Source organism: Bufo bufo, chromosome 5, assembly GCF_905171765.1.
Source record: "Bufo bufo chromosome 5, aBufBuf1.1, whole genome shotgun sequence".
Lineage (NCBI taxonomy): Eukaryota > Metazoa > Chordata > Amphibia > Anura > Bufonidae > Bufo > Bufo bufo.
The window spans coordinates 546,025,089-546,050,935 of record NC_053393.1 but is presented as its reverse complement, the minus strand read 5'-3'; the positions used below and the strand labels follow the sequence as shown (position 1 = coordinate 546,050,935).

Below are 25,847 nucleotides of genomic sequence, written 5' to 3'. Positions count from 1 at the left end.
GGCGCACTATGCATCCCTCTGGTAGGGATTACACGTTTTATTCAAACGCTAAAAAATCCTTCCATAGGTTGGACTACTTGTTTTTATCCTCCCCCCATATTTCTCAGGTGGTAGACACGAGGATTGGGAACATTACGCTTTCTGATCACGCCCCAGTATTTCTCCGAGTGTCTATGACAGCTCTTCCTAAACGAGAGAGAACATGGCGTCTTAATGACACATTGATCTCCGACCCTACCAATGCAGCTAGAATCTCCCGGATTATGTCTGAATTCTTCTCTCTTAATGCGGCGGGCGACCCTCCTCCCTCCCCCTCCATCTTGTGGGAGACTCATAAGGCGGTGGTTAGAGGAGAATTAATTTCCCTGGGCTCGCATGTTAAAAAGTTGCGCTCCAAGGCTGTGGATGACCTGTTGTCCCGCATAGCGAGTCTTGAACTGACCCATAAGCAAACCCAGGCTCAGGCTGTGGCTGCTGAATTAGCGGAGGCCAGGACGGGACTGAAAAACTTGCTCAACGCCAAATCAGCGAAACTTATATTCCGCTCCAGGTTTAAAGCTTATGCTCATGGGAACAAAGGGAATAAACTGATGTCTGCCATGGCTAAGCAACGCCACGCGGATTCATTTATCCCTGCTATTCTAGATGTGAAAGGCAATAAGCACAAGTCGACTCACGATATAGCGAAAGCGTTTAGTGCTTTCTATGCGGATCTATATAACCTCCCCACTCCAGACCGTCCTGGTTCAGCCTCTATTGAGCAAGCCACGGATGAGTTCCTGTCCACTCTGAAGCTGCCCTCTGTTAGTCCCCTACAAGCTTCCCAACTAGTCGCCCCTGTATCAAGAGAGGAAATTGGCAAGGTCCTTTCCTCCATTCCTTCAGGTAAAAGTCCTGGCCCGGATGGACTCCCTATATCGTATTACAAGACCTTCAAAGACGTTTTGACTCCTCATTTTCAGGCACTCTGTAATTTCCTCCTGTCTGGAGGCTCTCTACCCCCCCACATAACTATAATCCATAAAGAAAACAAAGACCCCCTCCACTGTGGCAGTTATCGCCCGATTTCACTGCTAAATGCGGATGTCAAGTGGTGGGCCAAGATTCTGGCACAGCGAATACAGCTGATCCTGCCGGGTCTTATTGATAGCGAGCAAGTGGGGTTTGTGCGTGGCAGACAGGGCTGTGAAAACACGATACGTTTGCTCCATCTTATGGATTGGGCTAGAAGCTCCTCTGCGCCTCTGGCTTTGCTGAGCACGGACGCGGAGAAGGCCTTCGACAGGGTCGGTTGGCATTATATGTCGCGGGCCCTGTCGAGGTTTGGTTTCCCAGATTCGTTTATATCTGCGATCTTCACTCTGTACTCAGCCCCGTCTGCCAAACTCAAAATAAATGGTACGCTTTCTCCCTCCTTTTCCATATCCAATGGGACGAGGCAGGGGTGCCCCCTCTCCCCATCTCTGTTTGTCATAGTGATGGAGACTTTGCTGTGTAAGATCCGGCAGGATCCTGCGGTTAGGGGCTTGACCATTGATTCTCGGACCCACTTGACAGCCGCATTTGCAGATGACCTACTTATCATGACCTCCAATCCCAAAACATCCTTCCCTAGGCTTTTGTCTCTTTTTGAGGAGTTTGGCTATGTGTCAAACTTTAAAATCAACTATAGCAAGTCAATGGCCCTAAACGTTACTTGTCCAGAATCGGTTAAAGAGGCCCTTCAGATTACTACCCCCTTTCACTGGGCTACTAAAGACATAGTATTTTTGGGAGTGCACGTCCCGGCTCAGGCGAAGGACTTATTTGCTCTGAATTATGCCCCCTTATTGTCCTCAGTTAGGAAGCAGCTGCACTCTATTAGACTGCCGTTTATTTCCTGGTGTGGCAAGAGGAACTACCTCAAGACCTTTATAGCTCCTAAATTTTTGTACCTTCTGCAGGTGTTGCCTATCTGGCTGCCGCACTCATTTTTTGTAGACATCCGCAGAGTTTTCTCCCTCTTTTTGTGGGGAAGTAAACCCTCCAGAATTGCTTATTCGGTGCTGACCAGAGAGAGGAGGTTTGGCAGCTTTGGTCTGCCCGACATACGTTCCTACTATGTGGCCTTTCAACTATTTAGAGGTCTATCCCTCCTCAATAGCACTTATAGTGCTCCATATGTGTGTCTTGAGCGTTCTCTGCTCTCCACTAGAATGAAGCGGATTCTCTGGGGGCTGTCCCCTTGTTCTCCGGGTAGTTCCTCTTTGCCACTCCTATGGAAGGGTATGTTTGTTGAGTGGGCCAAGCAGTTTAAGGATAGAACACTTGAGTTTCCCATACCGGGTACTCCGCTTTCCTCTTTACAGTTTTATGTCCATCCGGAAGCCGAGAAGCCCTCAGGTATCTGGCCTCTTTTGGCCGAGATCCCTTTAAGTGAGATTAGGTCCCCGGATGGGTCCCTGGATTGGTCCACGGTCTTGAATGACCCTAAAGTCAAAAAAGCTTCCTTCCTACAGAGTTTTGCCCTGCAGAAGGAAATTAAGATGATTAAGCTACCACCCCCCACCACCTCTGGAACCCCCTCTTGGCTGTCTAAGAGACTATCAGATGCCCGTAGGATCCCTAAACCGCTGTCTACCATATATAAGGAGTTACTCTCAGCCTCCCCTCCTGAGCTACATTTCCTTTCTTCATGGGAAAGGGAATTGTCCATCCACCTTACAGACCCGGAAAGGGCTTTTGTCCTTACACACTCTCACGGCTTTAGCCGCTGTATTAAGGTACAAGAAAACTCGTATAAGCTGCTTACGAGATGGTACAAGTCCCCGGAGTTCTTGCATAGGCTTAATGCAGATTTCCCAAGTGAGTGCTGGAGGTGTAGAAAAGACGTAGGCTCTCTGTCACACATTTGGTGGCACTGTGAAAAGATTAAAGCGTTCTGGACCAGTATAGAAGCTCTGATAAATGAGGTGTGTGCTAAGCAGGTTAAGCTGGATCCTAAACTGATTCTGCTTTGGTGCCCTAATGACTCGCTTTCCCCCTGTAGATCTGATCTTCCTACTATGCTCATCACGGCGGCGAGACTGCTCATCCCGCTGCTTTGGAAGGATACTGAACCTCCCACTGTTTCGATGTGGAGGGATAAGGTGGATCAGATCTACAGGTTTGAAGAGCTGGCCCACTGGGAATCTTGCACGCGTTCCCGCTTTCTGAAAATCTGGTCGCCCTGGAAGACATATAGGAAGTTCCCCTGACGGAGTTGGGGAAAACTCCCCTACCCCCCCCCCCCCCTTTCCTTTCCCTGCCTTTCCCTCTCTTTTCCTCTTATTTGTGTTATATTTTTATTGTCTGTCACATTTGATGTATTATGTTGTACAACATGTGTTGCACTGACATGCATTTGTAGTCACTTCCATGACCGATTTGTGACTTTGCCTTACCAGTGATGCTACGATGGTTTGTGATCGATTGATATGCCTTACTTACTTTGAATAAAAACAAATTTGGTTAAGAATATAACTACTATAATGCTGCCTCCTATGTACAAGAATATAACTACTATAATACTGCCTCCTATGTACAAGAATATAACTACTATAATACTGCCTCCTATGTACAAGAATATACTACTATAATACTACCTCCTATGTACAAGAATATAACTACTATAATACTGCTCCTATGTACAAGAATATAACTACTATAATACTGCTCCTATGTACAAGAATATAACTACTATAATACTGCTCCTATGTACAAGAATATAACTACTATAATACTGCCCCTATGTACAAGAATATAACTACTATAATACTGCTCCTATGTACAAGAATATAACTACCATAATACTGCTCCTATGTACAAGAATATAACTAATATAATACTGCCTCCTATGTACAAGAATATAACTACTATAATACTGCTTCTATGTAGAAGAATATAACTATTATAATACTGCTCTTATATACAAGAGTATAACTACTATAATACTGCTCCTATGTATGAGAATATAACTACTATAATGCTGCTTCTATGTAGAAGAATATAACTACTATAATACTGCTCCTATGTACAAGAATATAACTACTATAATACTGCTCCTATGTACAAGAATATAACTACTATAATACTGCTCCTATGTACAAGAATATAACTACTATAATACTGCTCCTATGTACAAGAATATAACTACTATAATACTGCTCCTATGTACAAGAATATAACTACTATAATACTGCCTCCTATGTACAAGAATATAACTACTATAATACTGCCTCCTATGTACAAGAATATAACTACTATAATACTGCTCCTATGTACATGAATATAACTACTATAATACTGCTCCTGTGTACAAGAATATAACTACTATAATACTGCTCCTATGTACAAGAATATAACTACTATAATACTGCTCCTATGTACAAGAATATAACTACTATAATGCTGCTTCTATGTAGAAGAATATAACTACTATAATACTGCCTCCTATGTGCAAGAATATAACTACTATAATACTGCCTCCTATGTACAAGAATATAACTGCTATAATACTTCTCCTATGTACAAGAATACAACTACTATAATACTGCTCCTATGTACAAGAATATAACTGCTATAATACTGATCCTATGTACAAGAATATAACTACTATAATACTGCTCCTATGTACAAGAATATAGCTACTATAATACTGCCTCCTATGTATAGGAATATAACTACTATAATACTGCTCCTATGTACAAGAATATAACTACTATAATGCTGCTTCTATGTAGAAGAATATAACTACTATAACACTGCTCCTATGTAAAAGAGTATATCTACTATTATACTAGAAATACCTATAGATGGGGACAGACAAGGACAGTTAGCCCTAACCTAAAACTCAGCCCGCTTTTTCTAACTACTTGCAGTATAAGCCCTATTTGGCAAAACCGCAACTGGACGATGGCCCCTACTCTAAATAAATGCAGAGACAGACAAACAAACACTAAAGCAGAGTCATACGGAAATAGTTCAGAACCACACGGGCTATGCAGTACCAAATTTGAGACAGAGTGTGGTCAGTAGCCAAGCCAAGGTGAGAAGCACAGAGGAATCGGTTTGCAAATGCAGGAACAGGGAACAAGAAACCTAGCTAGTGAGCCAAACAAGACTATAACTGGCACTGGTGTATGGTGAGGATGGTCCCTGGTTCAGAACCCAATAGGTCTATGACTCGCCACTGCATTAGTCAGAAGCACTAGTACATAGTAATAGAGAAGCTGAGCTCAATGCTAATCTCCTCCAGCACGCACCGGCTGCAGGGAGAAACAGAGCATCCTGTGTCACATCACCAGGGGGCTGGATCAAGACAAGTTCTCCCAGAGTAAAGTCCGGACCTAAGGAACACTTTTTGTTGGCCTGTTCAAAACTGGATACTTTGAGACTGGGCCAAAACTGTGCACAGATCATTCACGATAGCATCCACCACAGGACTCACAGTGCTTAACCCCAAAACTGATGAAAAACGCTGAATAAAACCATAATTACAATAACGAGGTGAAGCACCTCTGGAGGAGATGACATGATTGTTGATCGCAAACTCCACTAGGGACAAAACCTCTTCCCCTTGTTCTGACAATCAAACACAAAGCATTTCAAAAACTGCTCCAGTACCTGTTTGACCCTTTCAGTTTGTCCATTTGTCTCAGGATGGAACGCGGATGAGAAGGACAGGTTGTTCTTCAGTGTCTTACTAAATTCTCTTCAGAATCTCGAGACGAACTGAACTCTTCTATCTGACACAATGGACTCGGGTATCTCATGTAATTTGAGAATACTGTTGACAAACAAGATAGCTAGTTTTTAGCTAAAAATTTTTTATCGGAATAAGGTGACGCATTTTAGGGAACCTCTCAATGACCACGCAGACAACCATCTTCCTCCGGCAGGGCAGAAGGTCAGTAATGAAATCCATTGAGATGTGGGTCCAAGGTCTCTGTGGAATGGGCAAGGGGCAAAGTTGGCCTGCAGGATGTCTGCCGGGTACCTTGGCCCTTGCGCAAATATCACATGCTGAGACAACCACATCTCGTGACCAAGTTGGCCACCAGTAGGCTCTGGAGACCAGATGTTTAGTCTCAGCAATTCCCGGATAACCTGCAAGTACAGAGCAATCAGATTCCTCCAAAGATTTAAGGTGAAGATTTAGAGGAACAAACAATTTACCAGTGGAAAGATTACTGGGAGCCAAATCCTGACAACATCGTATTTCAGAGGCGAGATCAGGATTAACGGGAGCAATGACAACACCAGGAGGAAGAATGTTACCATGTATCAGTATTGATAAAATCACAAGTACCAAAACTACGTGATAAAGCATCTGCTTTCACATTACCGGACCCAAGACCCTAAGTAACAATAAAATTAAACGGGGTGAAGAACAAGGCCCAATGTGCTTCTCAAGGATTCAAGCACTAAGCAGTATCCAGATATGTCAGGTTCTTATGATCCGTAAGTACAATGATCTGGTGGTGAGCCCCTTCTAAGAAATGCCGCCATTCCTCAAAGGCCCATTTGATAGCCAGCAATTCCCAATTACCAATGTTCGTAGTTCCTCTCTGTGGAGGAATATTATTGTGAGAACAATGCACATGGCTGAAGATTCATTTAGGAAGATGACCCCTGAGACAGTATTGCACCCACCCTTACCTCAGAAGCTTCCACCTCAACAATGAAAGGTTTGGTGACATCAGGTTGAATAAATACGAGTGCGTGAATAAACTTTTCTTTCAGTGTTTCCAAGCCAGACAGAGCATCAGGGGACCAATGGAAAAAGATCTGCGCCTTCCTGGGTAAATCAGTCAAAGGCTTGGCAATAACTGAAACATTTTTAACACATTTTCTATAATAGTTAATAGGTAATAAGGAATCGGTGAAGAGAAAACAATTAACTATGGCTTGTACTTTAGTGGTGTCCATACAGAAACTTTAGGGTGACAGGATATAAGCCAGGAAGAAAAGTTCTCTTACACTAAATTGACATTTACTTAGCTTAGCAAACAGTCTATGGTCCCTCAATTTTTGGAGGACCTTTCTTGCATATATAACATGAGAAGACCAGTCGGGAGAAAATAATCTAAATATTGTTGAGATACACAACAACAAAGTGACCCAGGAACTCTCCGAAAATATCGTTTATGAGATTTTGAAACACAGCGGAGGCATTACACAGCCCAAATGGCATCAAAAGGTATTCAAAAGCCCTTCAGGGGTATTGAACTCTGTTTTACATTCATCCCCCTCCTGTATTCCAATCAAATTGTAGGCAATCAATTTTAGTTAACCACTAAGCCCCAACAATTTGATTGAGCAGATCAGGAATCCACCGTCTTTTTACTCACAAAAAAAAAGAATCCAGCTCCCATGGAAGATACAGACTGTCGAATATGCATTTTTTTCAGATTATCCCGAATATAATCTCTCATGGCCTGCTTTTCAGGCCCAGAAAGATTAAAAAATTTGGCTTTTGGGAAGTTTAGCACCAGGGACAAGTTAAATGGAGCAATCATACACGCAATGAGAGACCAAGACTTCAGAGGCCTTTTTGGTAAATCACATCCTGAAATTCCTTTATGAACTCAGGTTGTGGTCATTCCTCTAGTTTAAGATCAGAGAGTTGGATAGAGAAACAATGATTAGAGCAGTGTGGACCCCAGTTTACTAATTCCCTAAAACTCCAAATAAAGACAGGACTATACACCCTCAACCAGGGTACTCCCAAGATGACATCAGCAGAGAACTTTTTCATGACATATAACGAATACTTTTCAGAAAGAATAGACCTAATCTTCCTAACCAATTCAGAGGTTCTATACTCAATAAACTAAGGGAATAGTATCCACCTCAGAAACCGGAATAGGTCCAGGTAGTCTACGTACTACGAGACCCAAGGCTGACACAAAATTTAAATTAACAAAATTTGCTGCAGTCCCCAAATCCACAAAAGCTAAACCAGAAACAGGCTTTCCTTGTAAAGACAGATTAACTGGCAGTAGAACCCTATCAGTCTTTTCGGGAAATACCTGTGTGTCTGAGTGAGCATCACTCAGGTGCTGAAGTTTTCCGCCTTCGGCCTAGAAGGACAGCATCGCAGTTGATGTGCAGGACTGCCACAGTAGAAGCAAAGGCCATTCTTCAGGCGGTGTTCCTTACATTGCTGAGAAGACATGATAATCACTTGCATGGGCTCCTTGGACTCCACTGGTGCTTTGGACACAGAGGCTTGAGGAACAGAAGGAAAAGAAGAAGGATGGACAAGGAAAGATTTTCCCGCTTACGTTCCCTAAGACATCTGTCAAATCGAATAGCTAAAGATATAGCCTTGTCTTGGGATCCTAGGGTAGGTTGACTAACACAAGTCTGTAATGGTGGCCAGAAAAAAGTTGAAGAAGCCTCAACTACAATATCGTCATAAGAAATGTTGGCTCGAGTTTGCAAAAAAGTACGAACAGTGGACAGTAGAAGATTGGATTTGGAGCGATGAGATGAAAGTCAATAGACTGGGCTCTGATGGGTGCAAATGGGTCTGGAAGAAACAAGGGAAAAGGGGGCTAATGGTTGAGAAATTGAAGGAACTGTCAGGTTCGGTGGAGGAAGCCTGATAATATGGGGTTGTTTTACAGCCAAAGGCGTTGGATACTTGACCAGGATCGATGGTGGTCTCATTGCTAAGCTCTATGTGAGTATCCTACAAGATGAGTTACTTCGTACACTCTAGAACTATGGGTATGAAAAGGAAGATGTAGTGTTCCAGCAGAACAACGATCCGAAGCATACATCAAGATTGGCGAAGAAATGGTTCTATGACAATGAAGTAGAGGTGCTGGATTGGCCCCACAGTCCCCAGACCTCAACCCAATCGAACACTTGTGGGTAAAGTTGAAGAAAAAGCTGTATTCATACCCAAGTGAGTCGACCAGTATGCACGAACTTTGGGAACGCGTAGAAGAGACCTAGGAACAGATTTCGGTCAAGACATGCTTGAATCTGATGGAGAGCGTGCCCAGAAGAATTCAGGCAGTGCTGAAAGCCAAAGGTGGATTTACAAAATAATAACAAAATAATAAAAATGTAATTTAGAATTTTAGAAGCAAAACAATAACAATGCAGTTACATGACAGGAATCTGCAGAACTAATCATATGCTAAATAGCTTCAAGTTCAATTTATGTATGAGATAGCCAAGAGGATTGCTGTAAAATGATGGGAGTCTCAGGTTCCAAGCTGTAGTGGATGGTGAGATATGGAGCCTGAAAGTCAAAAGTTCAAAACATTGTCACCCTTTTGCTCGTCAGTGTTTATAGACAGGGCTGTGTCTTTCCAAATCATGTCCAGTCTCAGAATTTGCTACAGGTGACTCTGATCCAGGTGTAGAAACATCTCAAAGATGATCGAGAGAAATGAGAGGCCCCAGAGCAAAAAGTGTCATAGCAAAGGGGCAAAATTTTAGTTTTTCCTTTTTAATAAATTTGCAAACATTCATAACATTCTGTTCACTTTCTCATTATGGGGCATTGAGAGCAGAATGATGGTGGAAACACAAGGAGCAACATAACAAAGTCTGAAAAAGTGAAAGGGTCTAAAGACTTTATCATTGCACTGTATTTGCTAGCTACAGATAAGATAACGTCTACAATCTCCACAGCAAATATAAATACAATGTAGTCACAAGCATTTGGTAAGATACTGTGTTTGGTGTGTCTAGAGGGAACATTCACACCTGAGTCCTGGTGACTGACCTCAATGATGTGTAGGACAGGGATCTTATGTATATATAGATAAATGGTCTCCAAAGTGTTAAACCATGAGGCCACATGATTATTTACGTAGACACATTTTCAGGAGACGTATATGACACAACTCTACTAGATTATTATGTAGAAAAATAATGTTGTCATATAGAAACCATTAGCATGCAAGTCATCTGCTTATAACAGATCCTTATGTGTCAAGGAGGGGGATTTCAAGGAGATTTTAGCTTTTAATGAACCAATAAAACCCACAGCCCCCTCATAGAAGTAACCTTTCTGCTGACAAAGAACTAACGAAAGACAGAAAGTAGTAATATCAGATCTGTCAACAGCAGTTAACCTACTTATTAACCTACTTTATTTTGCATTGTGCAAAGTAAAAACAAAACAATATCTTCATTTGTCACAGTTTCTCTTACCTGCAATGTCTAGGTCCACTTTATAATTGACCAAGTGTGTATGGAGGTTCCCCAGGACATGGCTTTGGACCCTGTTTCCAGACTGGAGGCCATCAGGAGTGAAAAAGGTGGCATGGATGTACCCCGTGGCGCTCACCTTAACTTCTATGACTCCATTTTGGTAGAACAGAAAGTCCCAGATATAGTCATAGTTATAGACGGTGGACGTTGTCCTCACCACCAGGACTTGGTTTTCCACCCCGGCATAGAAATTGTAACCCCCATTGTAGGTGCTGTCAAAATGTCTCCGTAAGGGTATCCCTGTGGGCTGCTCAAAGATGCACAATGCATTCTTATATCGCAATGGTTTGTCCGTGTCGTAATAATTGTAGAGATCCTGATAGGTGGCCCCCTCAGGGCAGTCGATTCCTTTTGCCAGCTCGTAATGTACTGTCCCCATCCCCCAACCGGAGTCGATGTACTTTGTTTGCATACCAGCGGGCGTGGCCCCACTATAGAAAGCTATGGCCTCCTGTATGCTCACCTCGTAGGCTATCCTTTCATTATTATACTGGATATCAAATATCTGGAGGCCAGCCGATGGACGGATCCGGTAAGCAAAGCTCCAGCCGGTGTACTCCACATAGTTGCTCAGCACTCGGTAACGTTTTCCTTGGGGTTCACATGTTTTTGGACCATGAATATCTGTTTTTGTCTTATATTCTCCACGGGGCATGAAGGTGGAATAAGGATCTTGACTGTCATCTGATAGCTGTAGCTTAGACAGTTCATTCTTCTCATACTTATGGACTAGCTCCTTGACACTATCAAAGTATTGGCCGTTATACCAGATCTTCTCTATGGTCCACTCTTTAGGGTTGAGGGAGCGATGATTGAGGAGGATCTCAACTCCAATGGGGTGGAGAAAGAACCCTTCTACGAATTTTTGGAGTATCAACCATGAGCGACGTTCTCCAGAATTCAAGCCCCGAGGGGCAATGTCTGTGAAGCTAAGACAACGTGATGAGCAGTTGTAGAAGGAGAAACCGGAGGTCTCCAGTAAGATGTGGTTTAACTCCTTGGTGAACTCCATCAGACGTTTTTGGATTTTCTCATACTCCATATAAGTCATAGGCCGCGACTCAAATCTTATGAATTTGTTCATTTTAGAGGTTACTGGCCGGTAATAATATGGGTGAGGGAGGGGGCCAACAATATATTCAGTGACGTTTGGTTGGGCCTGGTCCCCATAGAAGATGACCACTTTGGCCTCTCTTTGAGGTTTAGGGCCATTATTATCTAAAAAGTTCAGGACACTCCGCTTCTTCGGCAAGTTGAGCTCCATCATGAAGATTGAGTTTTTGCCAAAGTAACTTCTGATCGGGACTAGGTTCAGCTGTTCATGGTCCGTGAGGAAAGTCTGAACTGAGGTCATCTCCTCTGAAGTCAGGTCTGAGAAGACAGATGCCATATATCGACCCTTAGAAGATGATTTTGAGAAGTGGGCGACTCTTACAACAGACATTAAGATCAGCAACTGTAGGAGAGCTTTCAGGTCCATTGTGGTGTCCGTGGAAAGTCTGCAAAATGGAACGAGGCAGAAATATAATTAAAATTTTATGTAAATCCAAAGAAACTTGATGTTAAAGGGGCTGTCTCACCTCAGATATTGGTTTCATATTGCTCTGGGACCTGCTTCTATCCTCAGAATGGGACTCCCGTAGTGAATGGTGGACAGCTGCGCATGCTCGGCTATTTCCAGCAGTCTCAAAGAAGTGAATGCAGTGGTGGCTGCATCTGCACAGTGCACTCTTTATTCATTTCTATGGGACTTCCAGAAAATAGCTGAGTGTGGCCCATAGAACTGAATGGAGGGTACACCACACATCCGCGGTTCGCTCTTGTTCACTTTGGGGCCCTGTTCTCCAGAATGGTGTGTGTTGGTGCAGGTGGGACCCTCACCTATCTGACATTGCTAGCATATTCAATGTCTGAGGTGGAACAACCCCTTTAAAAACATTAATATACACAATTCTAGAACTGTCTTCCAAACAATATACTTGTCCTGTAGGACACTGGAACTATAATCCAATGCAAAAGTTATTGCACCCCTAATTAGAAATTAATGCAACCTTTACCATTACTCTTAATTTTCTGAATTTTCTATAGTTCACATCATAAAAAAATTTAAATATAAAATGTTCAACTGTATATCCTATCCCCATTACTTTCTATGTGGGCTTGGTTTTTGCATTACATGCACCTTTTGATTAACTTTTTCCAGGAGAAAATAAAAAAACAAAAAAAGAAATTATAAATCATGTTACCTCCTCATTCTATTTGTTGTTTTATTTGTGGCTTTGCAACTTTTTGGGCTTATTTGTACAAACATTTGCCAACAATTTTTAATTTTTATTCCACTCATTTCAGTGGGTGGAGAAATGGACATGATTAGCCTTTTGAGCTGATTTTTTTTTTTTTTTTTTTTAAGTCTCAAAAATTGTCTCAATCTTACTCCATTAAAGGGGCAGCATAGTGTAATATGTCTCCAAATATAAAATATTTATGTTTGAAAAATATATCAACTTGATTTGGTAATCCTCTCCAAATCTAGTGTATGCTTATTTGGAATGAAGAACCCCTGGAGGACTCATCACCAGGATTCAACAAGAGTTATATAAAAAATGAATAATGCGATTTTTTTTTTCAGTCTTCATAAGAGTTGATTACTTACAGAAATAGTTTAGGAAAAGTCTTAATCTATTGTCCATGAGTGTCACGAGGGTGTCAAGAGCCACGTCTGACTCCGTTATACCCGGGGTCAGGAAGTCGCAGCGGGTGGCTGCGCGCTCTATGTCTAAAGATAGTGCTGTTTCTTAATGGTAGCTTTCTGGGTTTGCCTTGCAACCCTTTTTGGCTCACTCAGGGATCCGTAGCTTCTCCTCCTCAGCTGTTTCTTGTCCAGCACTCCCAACCTCCTTATATTCCCCTCTCCCACTTCTCTGGTTGCCAGATATAGAGCTTCCTGCCTGGACTTCTATACTGACCCACTGGAGCTGTGTTGCTGCGTTCTCTGGTTGTTGTTCCAGAACGTTACCCTCCGGATCCCTGTTGGGCTTTTGTTGTCTTCTGTTGTCGCCCACCTGGGATTATATGTTTTGTCTGTATTGTCTGTCCTCTCCTTGGTGTTTTCCTTTAGTGTTAGTGGTGCGGACTAGTGTCCCCACCGCCCTATTCACTACTTAGGGCTCATCTCGGGGAAAGCCAGGGTTTAGGCACATGATCGGCGTACGGGTGAGGAACCCGTCTAGGGACGTCAGGGCAGTCAGGTGCCAGCCTCAAGGTGAGTTAGGGGTCACCACCTTTCCCTCTCCCTTGGACAGGGTATTCCCTTTTCCCTCCCTTTGCATCACGTATGTGATCGGCACGCCGGTCATGATATTATATCTGGCCCTTATTTTGTGTAGGTAGAAAGAAAAAAAACAAAAAAAAAACCTTTTTCTTTCTGCCTATTTAGAATCCAGTATGGATCCTATTGCTGCTTTGTCAAAGCAACTTCAAGGCCTGTCTTTGGAGGTGGCAGGATTGCAGGCGTCGGTCCTCCAGCAACAGCAGGGAAGGGGCAAATTTGTGATGTTCCGTGAGGCCTGTAAGTTATATTTTAAGCTGCGCCCTTACTCCTCTGGTAATGAAGAACAGCGGGTGGGGATTGTTACTTCCCTGCTTCAGGGGGACCCGCAATCCTGGGCGTTCTCTTTACCCACTCATTCCCAGGCTCTCCGGTCAGTGGATGAATTTTTTGGGGCCTTGGGTCTCATATATGATGACCCTGACCGAGTCGCCCTGGCTGAGTCGAAATTACGGAGACTCCTGCAGGGAGAGCGGCCAGTAGAGGAGTATTGCTCAGAGTTCGGTAGGTGGGCTACGGATACCCAGTGGAACGACCCGGCTCTCAGGAGTCAGTTCTGCTATGGGTTATCCGAAAGGGTTAAGGATGCGCTTGCGCTGTATGAGACCCCCTTTTCTCTTGATGCTGTTATGCCCCTTTCTATCAGAATAGATAGACGTCTTAGGGACAGATTGAAAAATCCGGAGCAATTGGTAACCCCTCCCAAGCAGCAGTTAGTCTGTACGGACCTAGACGAGCCTATGCAGCTAGGAGGAACTACTCGTCAGGTCCGTCCTCCTAAGGCTCGCCGTAGGCGTGGGGTTTGTTTTTTCTGTGGGGAGAGGGGTCATTTCATTAATGTCTGTCCTTCTTTCCTCAAAAACAAAAGACCGTCGGAAAACTACTAACCCCAGGCTGTGTGGAGGATGTCAGCCGGGGGGTATACGTTTCCTCCATACCAATATCTCAATTTGTATTGCCAGCAGTTGTTGTTTTTGGTGTTAAGACGGAGACTATTTCTTTCTTTCTAGACAGTGGAGCAGGAGTAAATTTGATAGATGCCCATTTTGCCCACACTATGGGTTTGTCTATCTGTACGCTACAGAGACCTATTCCCATATTCGCTATTGATTCTGCTCCTCTGTCTCAGAGAAACCTCACTCACATTGTCCATAACTTACACCTTCGGGTAGGGGACCACCATAACGAGTGTCTATCATGTTACGTTCTGGAGGGGCTTCCCTCTCCTGTGGTATTGGGTCTTCCCTGGTAGGTAGCGCACAATCCAGTGGTGGATTGGCAGGCCAGGGAGATATTGGAGTGGAGTGAGCATTGCAGAGAAAATTGCTTAAATAGCAATTGCTTAGTCGCCTCCATAGCTACTCTACCTACATTTGTTTCGGACTTTGAGGACGTTTTTTCTGAAAAGGGTCGTCAGAAGTTACCACCTCACCGTCCTTATGATTGCCCGGTTAACCTAATTCCCGATGCAAAATTACCCAAGACCAGGTTATATAATCTTTCGGGTCCCGAGAGACAAGCCATGAAAGATTATATCTCCGAGAGCTTGGCTAAGGGACACATCAGACCCTCTTCATCACCCGTGGCTGCAGGGTTTTTCTTTGTTAAAAAGAAAGATGGGGGCCTGCGTCCTTGCCTAGATTTCCGCGAACTAAACCAGATAACCATCCGAGACCCATACCCTCTTCCTCTCATTCCTGACCTGTTTAATCAGATTGCGGGTGCTAGGTGGTTCTCCATACTTGATCTTAGGGGGGCCTACAATCTGATTCGTATCAAGGAAGGGGATGAGTGGAAGACAGCCTTTAACACCCCTGAGGGGCATTATGAAAATCTAGTCATGCCTTTCGGTCTGACCAATGCTCCTGCTGTCTTCCAACATTTCGTTAATGACATTTTTAGTCATCTTATCGGCAGGTTTGTGGTGATATACCTAGATGATATTTTAATTTGTCTGATCTGAAAACACATGAGGTGCATGTCAGACAGGTACTGCAGGTCCTACGACGAATAAATTATATGCGAAAATTAAAAAGTGTGTCTTCGCCGTTCAGGAAATACAGTTCCTGGGATATCTATTATCTGCTTCAGGTTTCCGTATGGATCCTAGGAAGGTCCAGGCAATTTTAGATTGGGATCTTCCTGAGAACCTTAAAGCACTGCAACGGTTCTTGGGTTTCGCAAATTTCTATAGAAAGTTCATTAAAAATTATTCAGTGATTGTCAAACCCCTTACTGACATGACTAGGAAGGGGACTGATTTTTCTAAATGGTCTGAAGCCGCTAAGACTGCATTTTGCTCTCTAAAAGAGAGGTTTACCTCGGCACCTGTACTAGTCCAACCTGATGTCTCCCAGCCTTTTATTGTTGAAGTAGATGCGTCAGAGGTGGGAGTGGGGGCTGTACTGTCTCAGGGTCCGTCTCCAGGCAAATGGCGTCCTTGTGCTTTCTTTTCTAAAAAACTATCTGCAGCAGAGAAGAACTATGATATTGGCAATAGGGAACTTTTAGCTATTAAACTGGCATTTGAGGAATGGCGTCACTTTTTAGAGGGGGCAATTCACCCCGTCACTGTGATTACGGACCACAAAAACCTTCTGTACCTCGAATCTGCTAAGCGTCTCACCCCTAGACAAGCTAGGTGGTCGCTATTTTTTACCAGGTTTAACTTTTTTATCACCTATCGTCCTGGGGCAAAAAATACCAAGGCAGATGCATTATCTCGTAGTTTCCCTGGAGGGGGTAATGTGGGTGATCCGGTACCCAGAGGAGTGGTTGTCTCTGCGGTACACTCTGCTCTGGAGGGGAAGGTGTTAGAGGCCCAGGGGGACGCCCCGGTCTCTTGCCCCTCAGAGAAATTGTTTGTACCGTTAAACCTGCGTCTCGAATTATTAAAGGAACATCATAATTCGGCACTTGCTGGGCACCCGGGTAGTAAAGCAACCTTGGAGCTATTGTCTCGTCGTTTTTGGTGGCCAAGATTGCGTCAGGATGTAATGGATTTTGTGTCTACTTGTTCTACTTGTGCGCGCGCGAAAGTCTCTCATACACGTCCTGCAGGGTCTTTATTGCCACTTGTCATTCCTAATAGGCCATGGACACATCTGTCAATGGATTTTATCACTGACTTACCTTTGTCTGCGGGTAAAACAGTTATCTTGGTAGTAGTGGACAGGTTTAGCAAAATGGTACACTTCATTGCGTTACCCGCACTTCCTAATGCTAAAACTCTTGCTCAGGTATTCATCAGTGAAATCGTGAAGCTTCACGGGGTCCCTTCCGATGTTGTTTCGGATCGGGGAACCCAGTTTATTTCTAAGTTTTGGAAAGCTTTTTGTTCCCGTTTGGGGGTACACTTGTCCTTTTCCTCAGCTTTCCATCCTCAGTCGAATGGACAGACTGAGCGTACCAACCAAAACCTTGAGACATATCTAAGGTGTTTTGTGTCTGAAAACCAAGAGGTGTGGTCATCATATTTCCCGTTAGCCGAGTTTGCTATAAATAATCGCCGTCTGGAATCCACTGGCAAGTCACCATTTCTTGGTACATATGGTTTTCATCCCCAATTCTGTACTTTCAAAGAGGGGGGGTCTTCTGGGGTTCCCGAAGAGGAACGGTTTTCGTCATCTCTTTCATCTGTATGGCAAAAGGTGCAAGCTAACTTGAAAAATATGGGAGGTAAATATAAAAGGATGGCTGATAAGAGACGGTCGCCAGGTCCGGACCTAGGAGTGAATGACTATGTGTGGTTGTCTTCTAGGAATATTAAATTGAAGGTTCCCTCTTGGAAACTGGGTCCTAGGTTCATTGGTCCTTACAAGATAGTAGCCATCATTAACCCTGTGGCTTTTCGCCTGGAGCTACCTCAAACTTTGAAAATCTATAACGTCTTCCATAAGTCGTTATTCAAAAAGTATGTTCCACCTCTAGAACCGTCACCGCTGCCACCTCCTCCTGTTGTTGTGGATGGTAATCTAGAGTTTCAAATATCCAAAATTGTTGATTCTCGTCGGGTCCGCGGCTCTCTTCAATATCTGGTGCATTGGAGGGGTTACGGTCTCGAGGAAAGAATGTGGGTTCCAGCGTCTGAGGTAAACGCCGACAGGTTAGTTCGGGATTTTCATGCCTCTCATCCTGAAAGACCTAATCCTGAGTGTCCGGAGGCCCCTCGTGGAAAGGGGGGTACTGTCACGAGGGTGTCAAGAGCCACGTCTGAATCCGTTATACCCGGGGTCAGGAAGTCGCAGCGGGTGGCTGCGCGCTCTATGTCTAAAGATAGTGCTGTTTCTTAATGGTAGCTTTCTGGGTTTGCCTTGCAACCCTTTTTGGCTCACTCAGGGATCCGTGGCTTCTTCTCCTCAGCTGTTTCTTGTCCAGCAATCCCAACCTCCTTATATTCCCCTCTCCCACTTCTCTGGTTGCCAGATATAGAGCTTCCTGCCTGGACTTCTATACTGACCCACTGGAGCTGAGTAGCTGTGATCCCTGGTTGTGGTTCCAGAGCGTTACCCCCCGGATCCCTTTTGGGCTTTTGTTGTCCGCTGTTGTCACCCACCTGGGATTATATGTTTTGTCTGTATTGTCTGTCCTCTCCTTGGTGTTTTCCTTTAGTGTCAGTGGTGCGGACTAGTGATCCCACCGCCCTATTCACTACGTAGGGCTCATCTCAGGGAAAGCCAGGGTTTAGGCACATGATCGGCGTACGGGTGAGGAACCCGTCTAGGGACGTCAGGGCAGTCAGGTGCCAGCCTCAAGGTGAGTTAGGGGTCACCACCTTTCCCTCTCCCTTGGACAGGGCCTTCCCATTTCCCTCCCTTTGCGTCACGTATGTGATCGGCACGCCGGTCATGATAATGAGTGAATGTTGATAGTCCTTGAAGTATCATTGTTGAAGGTCAGGAATCCTCTTCTCAATGCTCTTCTCCAACAACAACAACAACCCCCAACAGACTTGAGAGTGAGTGTAAGAAGACCCCCCTTGTCTGTCCCTGTCAGTCATTTATACTATAGATATAGGCGTGTTCTTTCTAATGTACGGGCCTATACATTGTCATATATGGTAGACTTCAAATATAGTTCTTTACGTTCCCATACAGACTTCCCATCACCCTTGTGTATCACTATAAATGGTGTCATTGTGTAGTGTAATACATACTTTATATTAAATACCAATTCATATTCTATCACATATTATTTAACACATAGAAAGTGAAGTAATATCTCAGGAGATTTAAAGATGCAGCAACTTTATTAACCCCTTAGTGACCACCAACGCGCCTTTTTGTGGCGGTCACTATGGGGCCTTAGGCTGGGCCCAGTCTAAGCGCTGCACAGGTCTCCTGTGCAGCATAGAGTTAGGGGTTATTTCGTGCTCCTGCTCTAATGGCCTGTACCACCAGGAGCGCCTTTCCAGACTATTTAACTCCTTACACGGTGTGGGCAATGGCGACTGTGGCATGTAAGTTGTTACAAATTGAGCGGACTATCTGTCACTTGTCAGCACCCCGCAAATGAGATCTTGGGTGCTGATGTCAGTGCAGGTAGGCCAAGGCCTATTGAAGGTCCCAAGCCTGCCTCCAGAGTTTCCCAGCAGGCTGTGCCTCTTTGACGGAGCCTGCTGGTGAATGTCAGTATAGCACTCACATTAAGATACAATGCACTACAGAGGTAGTGTATTGTATTTTAGAAAGCAATCAGAATATTGCCCCTTGTGGAACTATTAAATGGTAAAAAAAAAAAAAAAGTTTTATTAAAGTTTATTAAATAAAAAAAATCCAGTTAAAAAAATATACACCTTTTTTCCATGGGAAAAAAACCCACACTTTTCAATTGAAAAAATTTGGCATCACATCTCCACAACTACCTGCACTACGCAAATATCATGTAAATTATCCTGTACGGTGAACGCCTTAACCTGTTTGCTACCAGCGCCGTACATGGAGCGATGTGTAAACATGGCTCCCGCTCGCACGTGCAGAGGGCGCCATGGCTGGCAGATCTCTGCTGTTTCAAACAGCAGAGACCTGCTGCTAATTACCGTGACCAGCAATAATGCCGATCGCAGTAGTTAAAGGCTTTAGATGCCGTGATGAAGTGAGATCACAGCATCTAAATGCGCAAAAACCGATGTCCTGTGCAGCCAATGTGGGCATCGGTAGTTGCGCTGAACACTGTAAGCCTTGCTGACAAGGCTTATAGTGTTCATGCTGCAATTCTTCGTTTGGCCACCAGATGGCAGGCCAGGATAAAAAATGAGCACTTTCTAGTGTAAATCTCATTTTAAAAATCCCTGATAGAACAAAATTAAAAATTAAAAAAACTATTCATTTTTAAAATGTGAAAAAATTTATATATATATATATATATATATATATATATATATATAAAAAGTTTAAATCACCCCCCTTTCCGTATAATAAACAAAATACCTAAATAACAATAAATATAAACGTCATGGGTATCATCGCAACCAAAAATGACAATAATATTAAAATATTAAAAAAATTACCAATATGGTGTAACTGAAAAAAGGGTCAAAATGGGCGATTTGCCATTTTTTATTGCTTCTTTTGCTTAAAAAATGTAATAAAATGTGATCAAAAAGTCACGCACACTCCGAAATGGTATCAATAAAAACTACAGATTGTCCCGCAAAGAATGAGCCCCTAAACAGCTCAGTAGACATTAGTATAAAAAAGTTATGGGGTCAGAATATGGTGATGTAAAAAGATTTTTATCAAAGTTTAAATTTATTTTTACACTATTTAGACATAAAAAACCTATACATATGGGGTATCGTTGTAATCGTGATGACCCAGGGAATGAAGAGCATGGGTCACTTTTGCCGCAAATGAAATGCCGTGGGAACAAAACCCGTAAAACGGTGAAGGAATTGCATTTTTTTTCCAATTCCACCCCATAATTAATGGTGACATTAGAAAGTACAACTTGTGCTGCAAAAAATAAGCCCTCATACAGTTATGTGACCGGAAATATAAAAAAGTTATGGCTCAAGGAAAATAGAGAAGACAAATGAAAATGCAAAAAAAAACCTAAAAAACTCAGTTATCCTAAGGGTTAAAAAGGACAACAAAAAAGCCAGAATTGGCTTTTTGCATATTCGACACCATAAGAACAGAATAAAAACAATCAAAAAGTGTTATGCTCCCCAAAATGATGCCAATGAAAACTACAAGTTGTCTTGCAAAATTCAAGCTCACACAGAACTCAGTAGAAAGAAAAAGAAAAAAAGTCATGGGTCTTGGGGTGGCGATGCAAAAACATTTTCTTCTTTTTAAAAAAAGGGGTTTTATTGTGCAAACGTAGTAAAAACATAAAAAACACTGTATGTATTTGCTATCACTGTAATCGTACTGTCACAGAGAATAAAGTTAGCATGTTATTTATGCCGAAAAATGAACTCCGCAAAATTTATAATGTAAAACCCAGTGGCTGTATTGGGGTTAAACATTGTGTGACATTTGATAAGTTTGGCGCAGTTTACGGCAGCGCAGACTCCTGCAAAACTGACTAAAAATTCCTCTCCTGATAAATCTCCCCCATAGTTTCTATGGGAAGAAATTGTGTATTTTAAGCTATTTTATATATATTTTTATTTTACTTTTTCTCAGTGCCACTAGGGGGCTTAAACTTGCTCATTTTTTGTTTTATTCTTTGCACTATGATCCATTACAATATGCAGGAACAGGACATATCTAAGAAAATACATGGACGTAAATAAGGCACCCCGGAAAAGTATGGGCCATAGATACACTGAGCCAGCAGGGGGTAGCAAGTAGATGTGGAGATCTACAGCTTGTCAGAAAATGTATCAAGGACTGTGCGTGCTACACCGGTCGTGCCAGAGGCGTATAATTTATGACAAGGCACAAGCCATCCATACGCCATCCTGAAATCTAAGGACGCTCGAAGCTGCGGTAGATTTCAGTCATCATTGATGCCAATTTATTGCATAAATAATGATGGATAAGCCAGGGCAAATGGTCCTGCCCACACTCCATCCTCGACACGCCACCATTTTTCATAAAATTGGTGAGGGCCGCGTAAAATACTAATTATGACTGCAAAAGTTGCAATTACTTTGAAAAGTCACAAATCTGGTGGATTTGCAACTTTTCTGCAACAAAAAACGGCATAGGGGGAATACAGATTTTCCCCATCAATGTATACTATTCTTCGAGATGACCTTCTAGGTCCAAGATTTTGTGCTGATTCATTTATTTTATATCTTTATAGCACCCAGACCTTTGTTCTTTTCTGCTACAGAGCTTCAAATCCCCTGCATAGACAGAGTTACATGATAAAAGCAGCCTCCATTAGGAGCAGCTTAATAAAGAATAGCATAGTAGGCAGAAAGCTCCTGAGCTCCCTCTAGTGGTGGCTGTATATGTCTGTATGCATGGTTGATGGGCCTGACACGTTTGATCAAAAATGTGCGCTAAGAGCTTCCATTTTTCCATTTTTAGTAGGTATAATACCGCTTTAATTTAGAATGATCCCCATTTCTCAGCTCTATTGTTTGTATGTGTAAAGTTGTGCAGCCATTTTTTTTGTTTGCTTGATGGATATCAGCCATTTTTTTTGTTTGCTTGATGGATATGCACCTGTGACTATGTATATGAATGTACTAGTCTAAATTTTCTTGTAGTATATTTGTATGTAGTAATTTCCTGAGCTCCCTCTAGTGGTGGCTGTATATATCTGAAATGTAGTAATCTCCTGAGCTCCCTCTAGTGGTGGCTGTATATATCTGTATGTAGTAATCTCCTGAGCTCCCTCTAGTGGTGGATGTATATATCTGTATGTAGTAATCTCCTGAGCTCCCTCTAGTGGTGGCTGTATATATCTGTATGTAGTAATCTCCTGAGCTCCCTCTAGTGGTGGCTGTATATATTTATATGTAGTAATCTCCTGAGCTCCCTCTAGTGGTGGCTGTATATATCTGTATGCAGTAATCTCCTGAGCTCCCTCTAGTGGTGGCTGTATATATCTGTATGTAGTAATCTCCTGAGCTCCCTCTAGTGGTGGCTGTATATATCTGTATGTAGTAATCTCCTGAGCTCCCTCTAGTGGTGGCTGTATATATCTGTATGTAGTAATCTCTTAAGCTCCCTCTAGTGGTGGCTGTATATATCTGTATGTAGTAATCTCCGGAGCTCCCTCTAGTGCTGGCTGTATATATCTGTATGTAGTAATCTCCTGAGTTCCCTCTAGTGGTGGCTGTATATATCTGTATGTAGTAATCTCCTGAGCTCCCTCTAGTGGTGGCTGTATATATCTGTATGTAGTAATCTCCTGAGCTCCCTCTAGTGGTGGCTGTGTATATATGTATGTAGTAATCACCTGAGCTCCCCCTAGTGGTGGCTGTAAATATCTGTAAATCACTGCGAAAGGTGCACCACAAGGATATGCAACCGACAACACTGGCTAATCCCTCAGGCTGATGTTAAGAACTGAGACTTTAGCCAATGTATTCCTGTCAGGAACACATCGGAGCCCTTTTCCACCACCGTCAAGGTATCTCATTGTGGCATGGGTCCTACCACTAGACTACCTACGGTGTGTGAACACGGTCTGAGAGGAGCTAAGATACAACTTACAGCCAAGCTCCCACATACCTCCATAGTGAAATCACTATGTGCATGTGGTCCGCTGCCGACATCCTCCATTGTATGCATTTTTGCCGGGGATTGCCGTTAGCAACGGATCACATTGTTACAGTGCACAACATTATCAATGTGATAATTACAGGTATAATTAAGAAAACCATGAAAGGGTCCAAATGAGCTTCCAGGTTATCAGGTTTTGTAGAGTTTGAAGTGATGGAAGGCAAACATAGAAAAAACAATAGAGAACCCCGGTCAGTTTTCCTGTATGGTTCTATTCATCCAAACATTCTTTTTCTCCATTTATAGAAATGTATATATATTGTATATTAGTTTTTCTAAATTCTGTGCCACAGAATTGTATTTTGTAACTTTTCAATAAGCTGTGTTCTATATTGCAAATTAATTGTGAATGTTGCCACCTTATAGTGTTACAGTAACAGATATTCTGGCTCACGAAATGAAAGTATTTTCCCACAAAAAAAAAAATCATATTTTAGCTCCTGTTCAGGTGGCGACTCATGGGCAGATAATGGGGCTAATCTCAGACTGCCTGACACAATTTCCACGTGGAAGTATCCATTTGTTTCTGTGCTGCTATCAAATCTGCACCATTATTTGTATTCTGCCTCCCACTGAAATCAATATGAGGAGAAACACTTGCAGTTCTCAATGAGGAATGCGTAGCGAAATCTGCATGAAAAATCAGGCCTTGTTTTAGGACGTGATATTTAGGACAAATATGGCCTTCAAGAAAGAGTTATGAGAAGAAAACCTCTCCTGTGTCCTCACCACAAAATTCAATCATTGTATAAAACATTCAATCGTTTTATTTTGTGTCACAGAATGAGAAACAGTTTACAGACCTCGTTCCAGACTAAAATTCTGTTTCCCTAAATAAACAAAATATTTATTCCCTATGACTAAATTGTAGCATGGGACACAAAATGAAAAAGTAATATCTGCAAACAGTACGACTTTTCAAAAAAGTTGCATTCTTTAGGTAGAGTTCACCACTAGTTTTCCGTTCTTCTGATCCTAATTCTGTAAAAAAAAAAACGGATACTGAGCATCAGTTATGCACGTTTGGCATCTGTTTGAGCCATTTTCATTTTTTTTAGATGGAAAGTCCTGCATGCAGGCGAAAACAGATGCCAAATGTGCATAACTGATGCTCAGGATCCGTTTTTCAAAAGGTTCAGTTTTTTTTCTTCTTCATTTTTCTGTTCTTCTAACAGATCAGAAGAACCCAGAAAAATAAAGGTGATGTGAACTCGCCCTCAGGTGACCATACACATTAGTTAGAAGTTGAACCATCAGTCATCTGCCAAACGTTCGCTTCACAGACACAGCTATACGCATTTCAGTCCATATTCGCCGTTAGTTTTCAGACGGACCATACCTGTTCAATGACACCAGGTGATAGATGAAAGATCTTTCTGGGAATGTTCTTTCAATGAAAGATCTTCTGTCCGACTTCTTTTCTTTTCTAAAACGATCATTAGTTGTTAAGCGACAATCGTTTTAGTAGAAATTGTTCATTTCGATCAACTTTAGACTATTGTGTATGGTCACCTTGAATCACAAACTTATAGATTTTTTGGCACAAAATGTGACTACATTGTTTCCAAAGGGCAACGTCTTTATCTTCCATCTGAGATCTCAGGACAGAAGATAGAGATAAATATGATGTCAGTAGGCAGGGTCTTCAGGCTTATGAAAAATCATAGGGGTGATACCAGCCCCAGCTGTGGCCCCTCTTCTCAGGGCCCCTGTAGCAGCAGCGTGGACTGCCTCTATAATACGTAGCCTGGGATTATCCAACCTCAGTCTGTGCTGTGATTGCAACCATCATCGCACCGTGCCCCCTCCTCACCCCCGTCTGTCTGATGTGATTGTATGTGGCGGCGCTGATTGTCAACTCGTGAGCTTGGAGGATGATGCTTTTTGTGTGCAGCATCTAGAGCCACCGGAGCCGGACTCACCTGCTGAGCTGGATGCAGAGCACACTGGCAGCGAGCAGTCACCTGCCTCTTCCCTGGAGTCTGTTATCAGCACTGCAGCCCGGGCTTATTATACAGGGAGGGTGGGGGCGACGATGAGTGACAGGAGGGAGAGGCCGGTGCCAGACACATCATACATGACATAGTGTGAACCCTGACAGCTAAAACAAGGATAAACACAGAGCAGTGGGTCAAAGGAAGCCTCGGAGCCTATATCGGGATGAGGACATCAGAGTAAGCACAGCAGACCATGCCAAGGTATCACGGCCTGCAAACGGTCTTTGTAGCAGCCAAGAGTCTTTCAATTCTTGTTTAAGGGATTTTCAACCATTCTTCCTTGCAGACAGCTTCCATGCTCTGCTCTTTCGAGGTCTATCCACAGATTTTCAATGGTGTTCAGATCAGGGAACTGCGAGGGACATGGTAAAACCTTCAGTTTGCACCTTTTGAGGTAGTTTTAGGTTGCCATTCAATCATTCTGAATTGTAATTAGGAAATGGCAGTTAACAAGTACAGTGGAGGTCAAGAGAAGGTCTGGAAGACCAAGAAAAAAAAAAATCATTGACAATGAATGGGGACAAAACGGAAGCGTTTTTTTCCGGTATTGAGACCCTATGACGGATCTTAATATCG

At 42.9% G+C, this 25,847-nt stretch overlaps 1 protein-coding gene across 1 annotated transcript in view; it reads right to left on the bottom strand.

Annotated features, from left to right (window-relative positions):
- The window catches only part of LOC121000746 (amiloride-sensitive amine oxidase [copper-containing]-like), a 34,768-nt gene extending 9,463 nt beyond the window's left edge, over positions 1 to 25,305 (bottom strand). The window contains exons 1-2 of the mRNA XM_040431369.1: positions 25,197 to 25,305; positions 10,198 to 11,756 (exon numbers count right to left, since the gene is read on the bottom strand). Coding sequence (XP_040287303.1) covers positions 10,198 to 11,737 — 1,540 coding nt within the window. The 5' untranslated portion in view covers positions 11,738 to 11,756; positions 25,197 to 25,305. The remainder of the gene's footprint in view (positions 1 to 10,197; positions 11,757 to 25,196) is intronic.
- Positions 25,306 to 25,847: the final 542 nt, after the last annotated feature.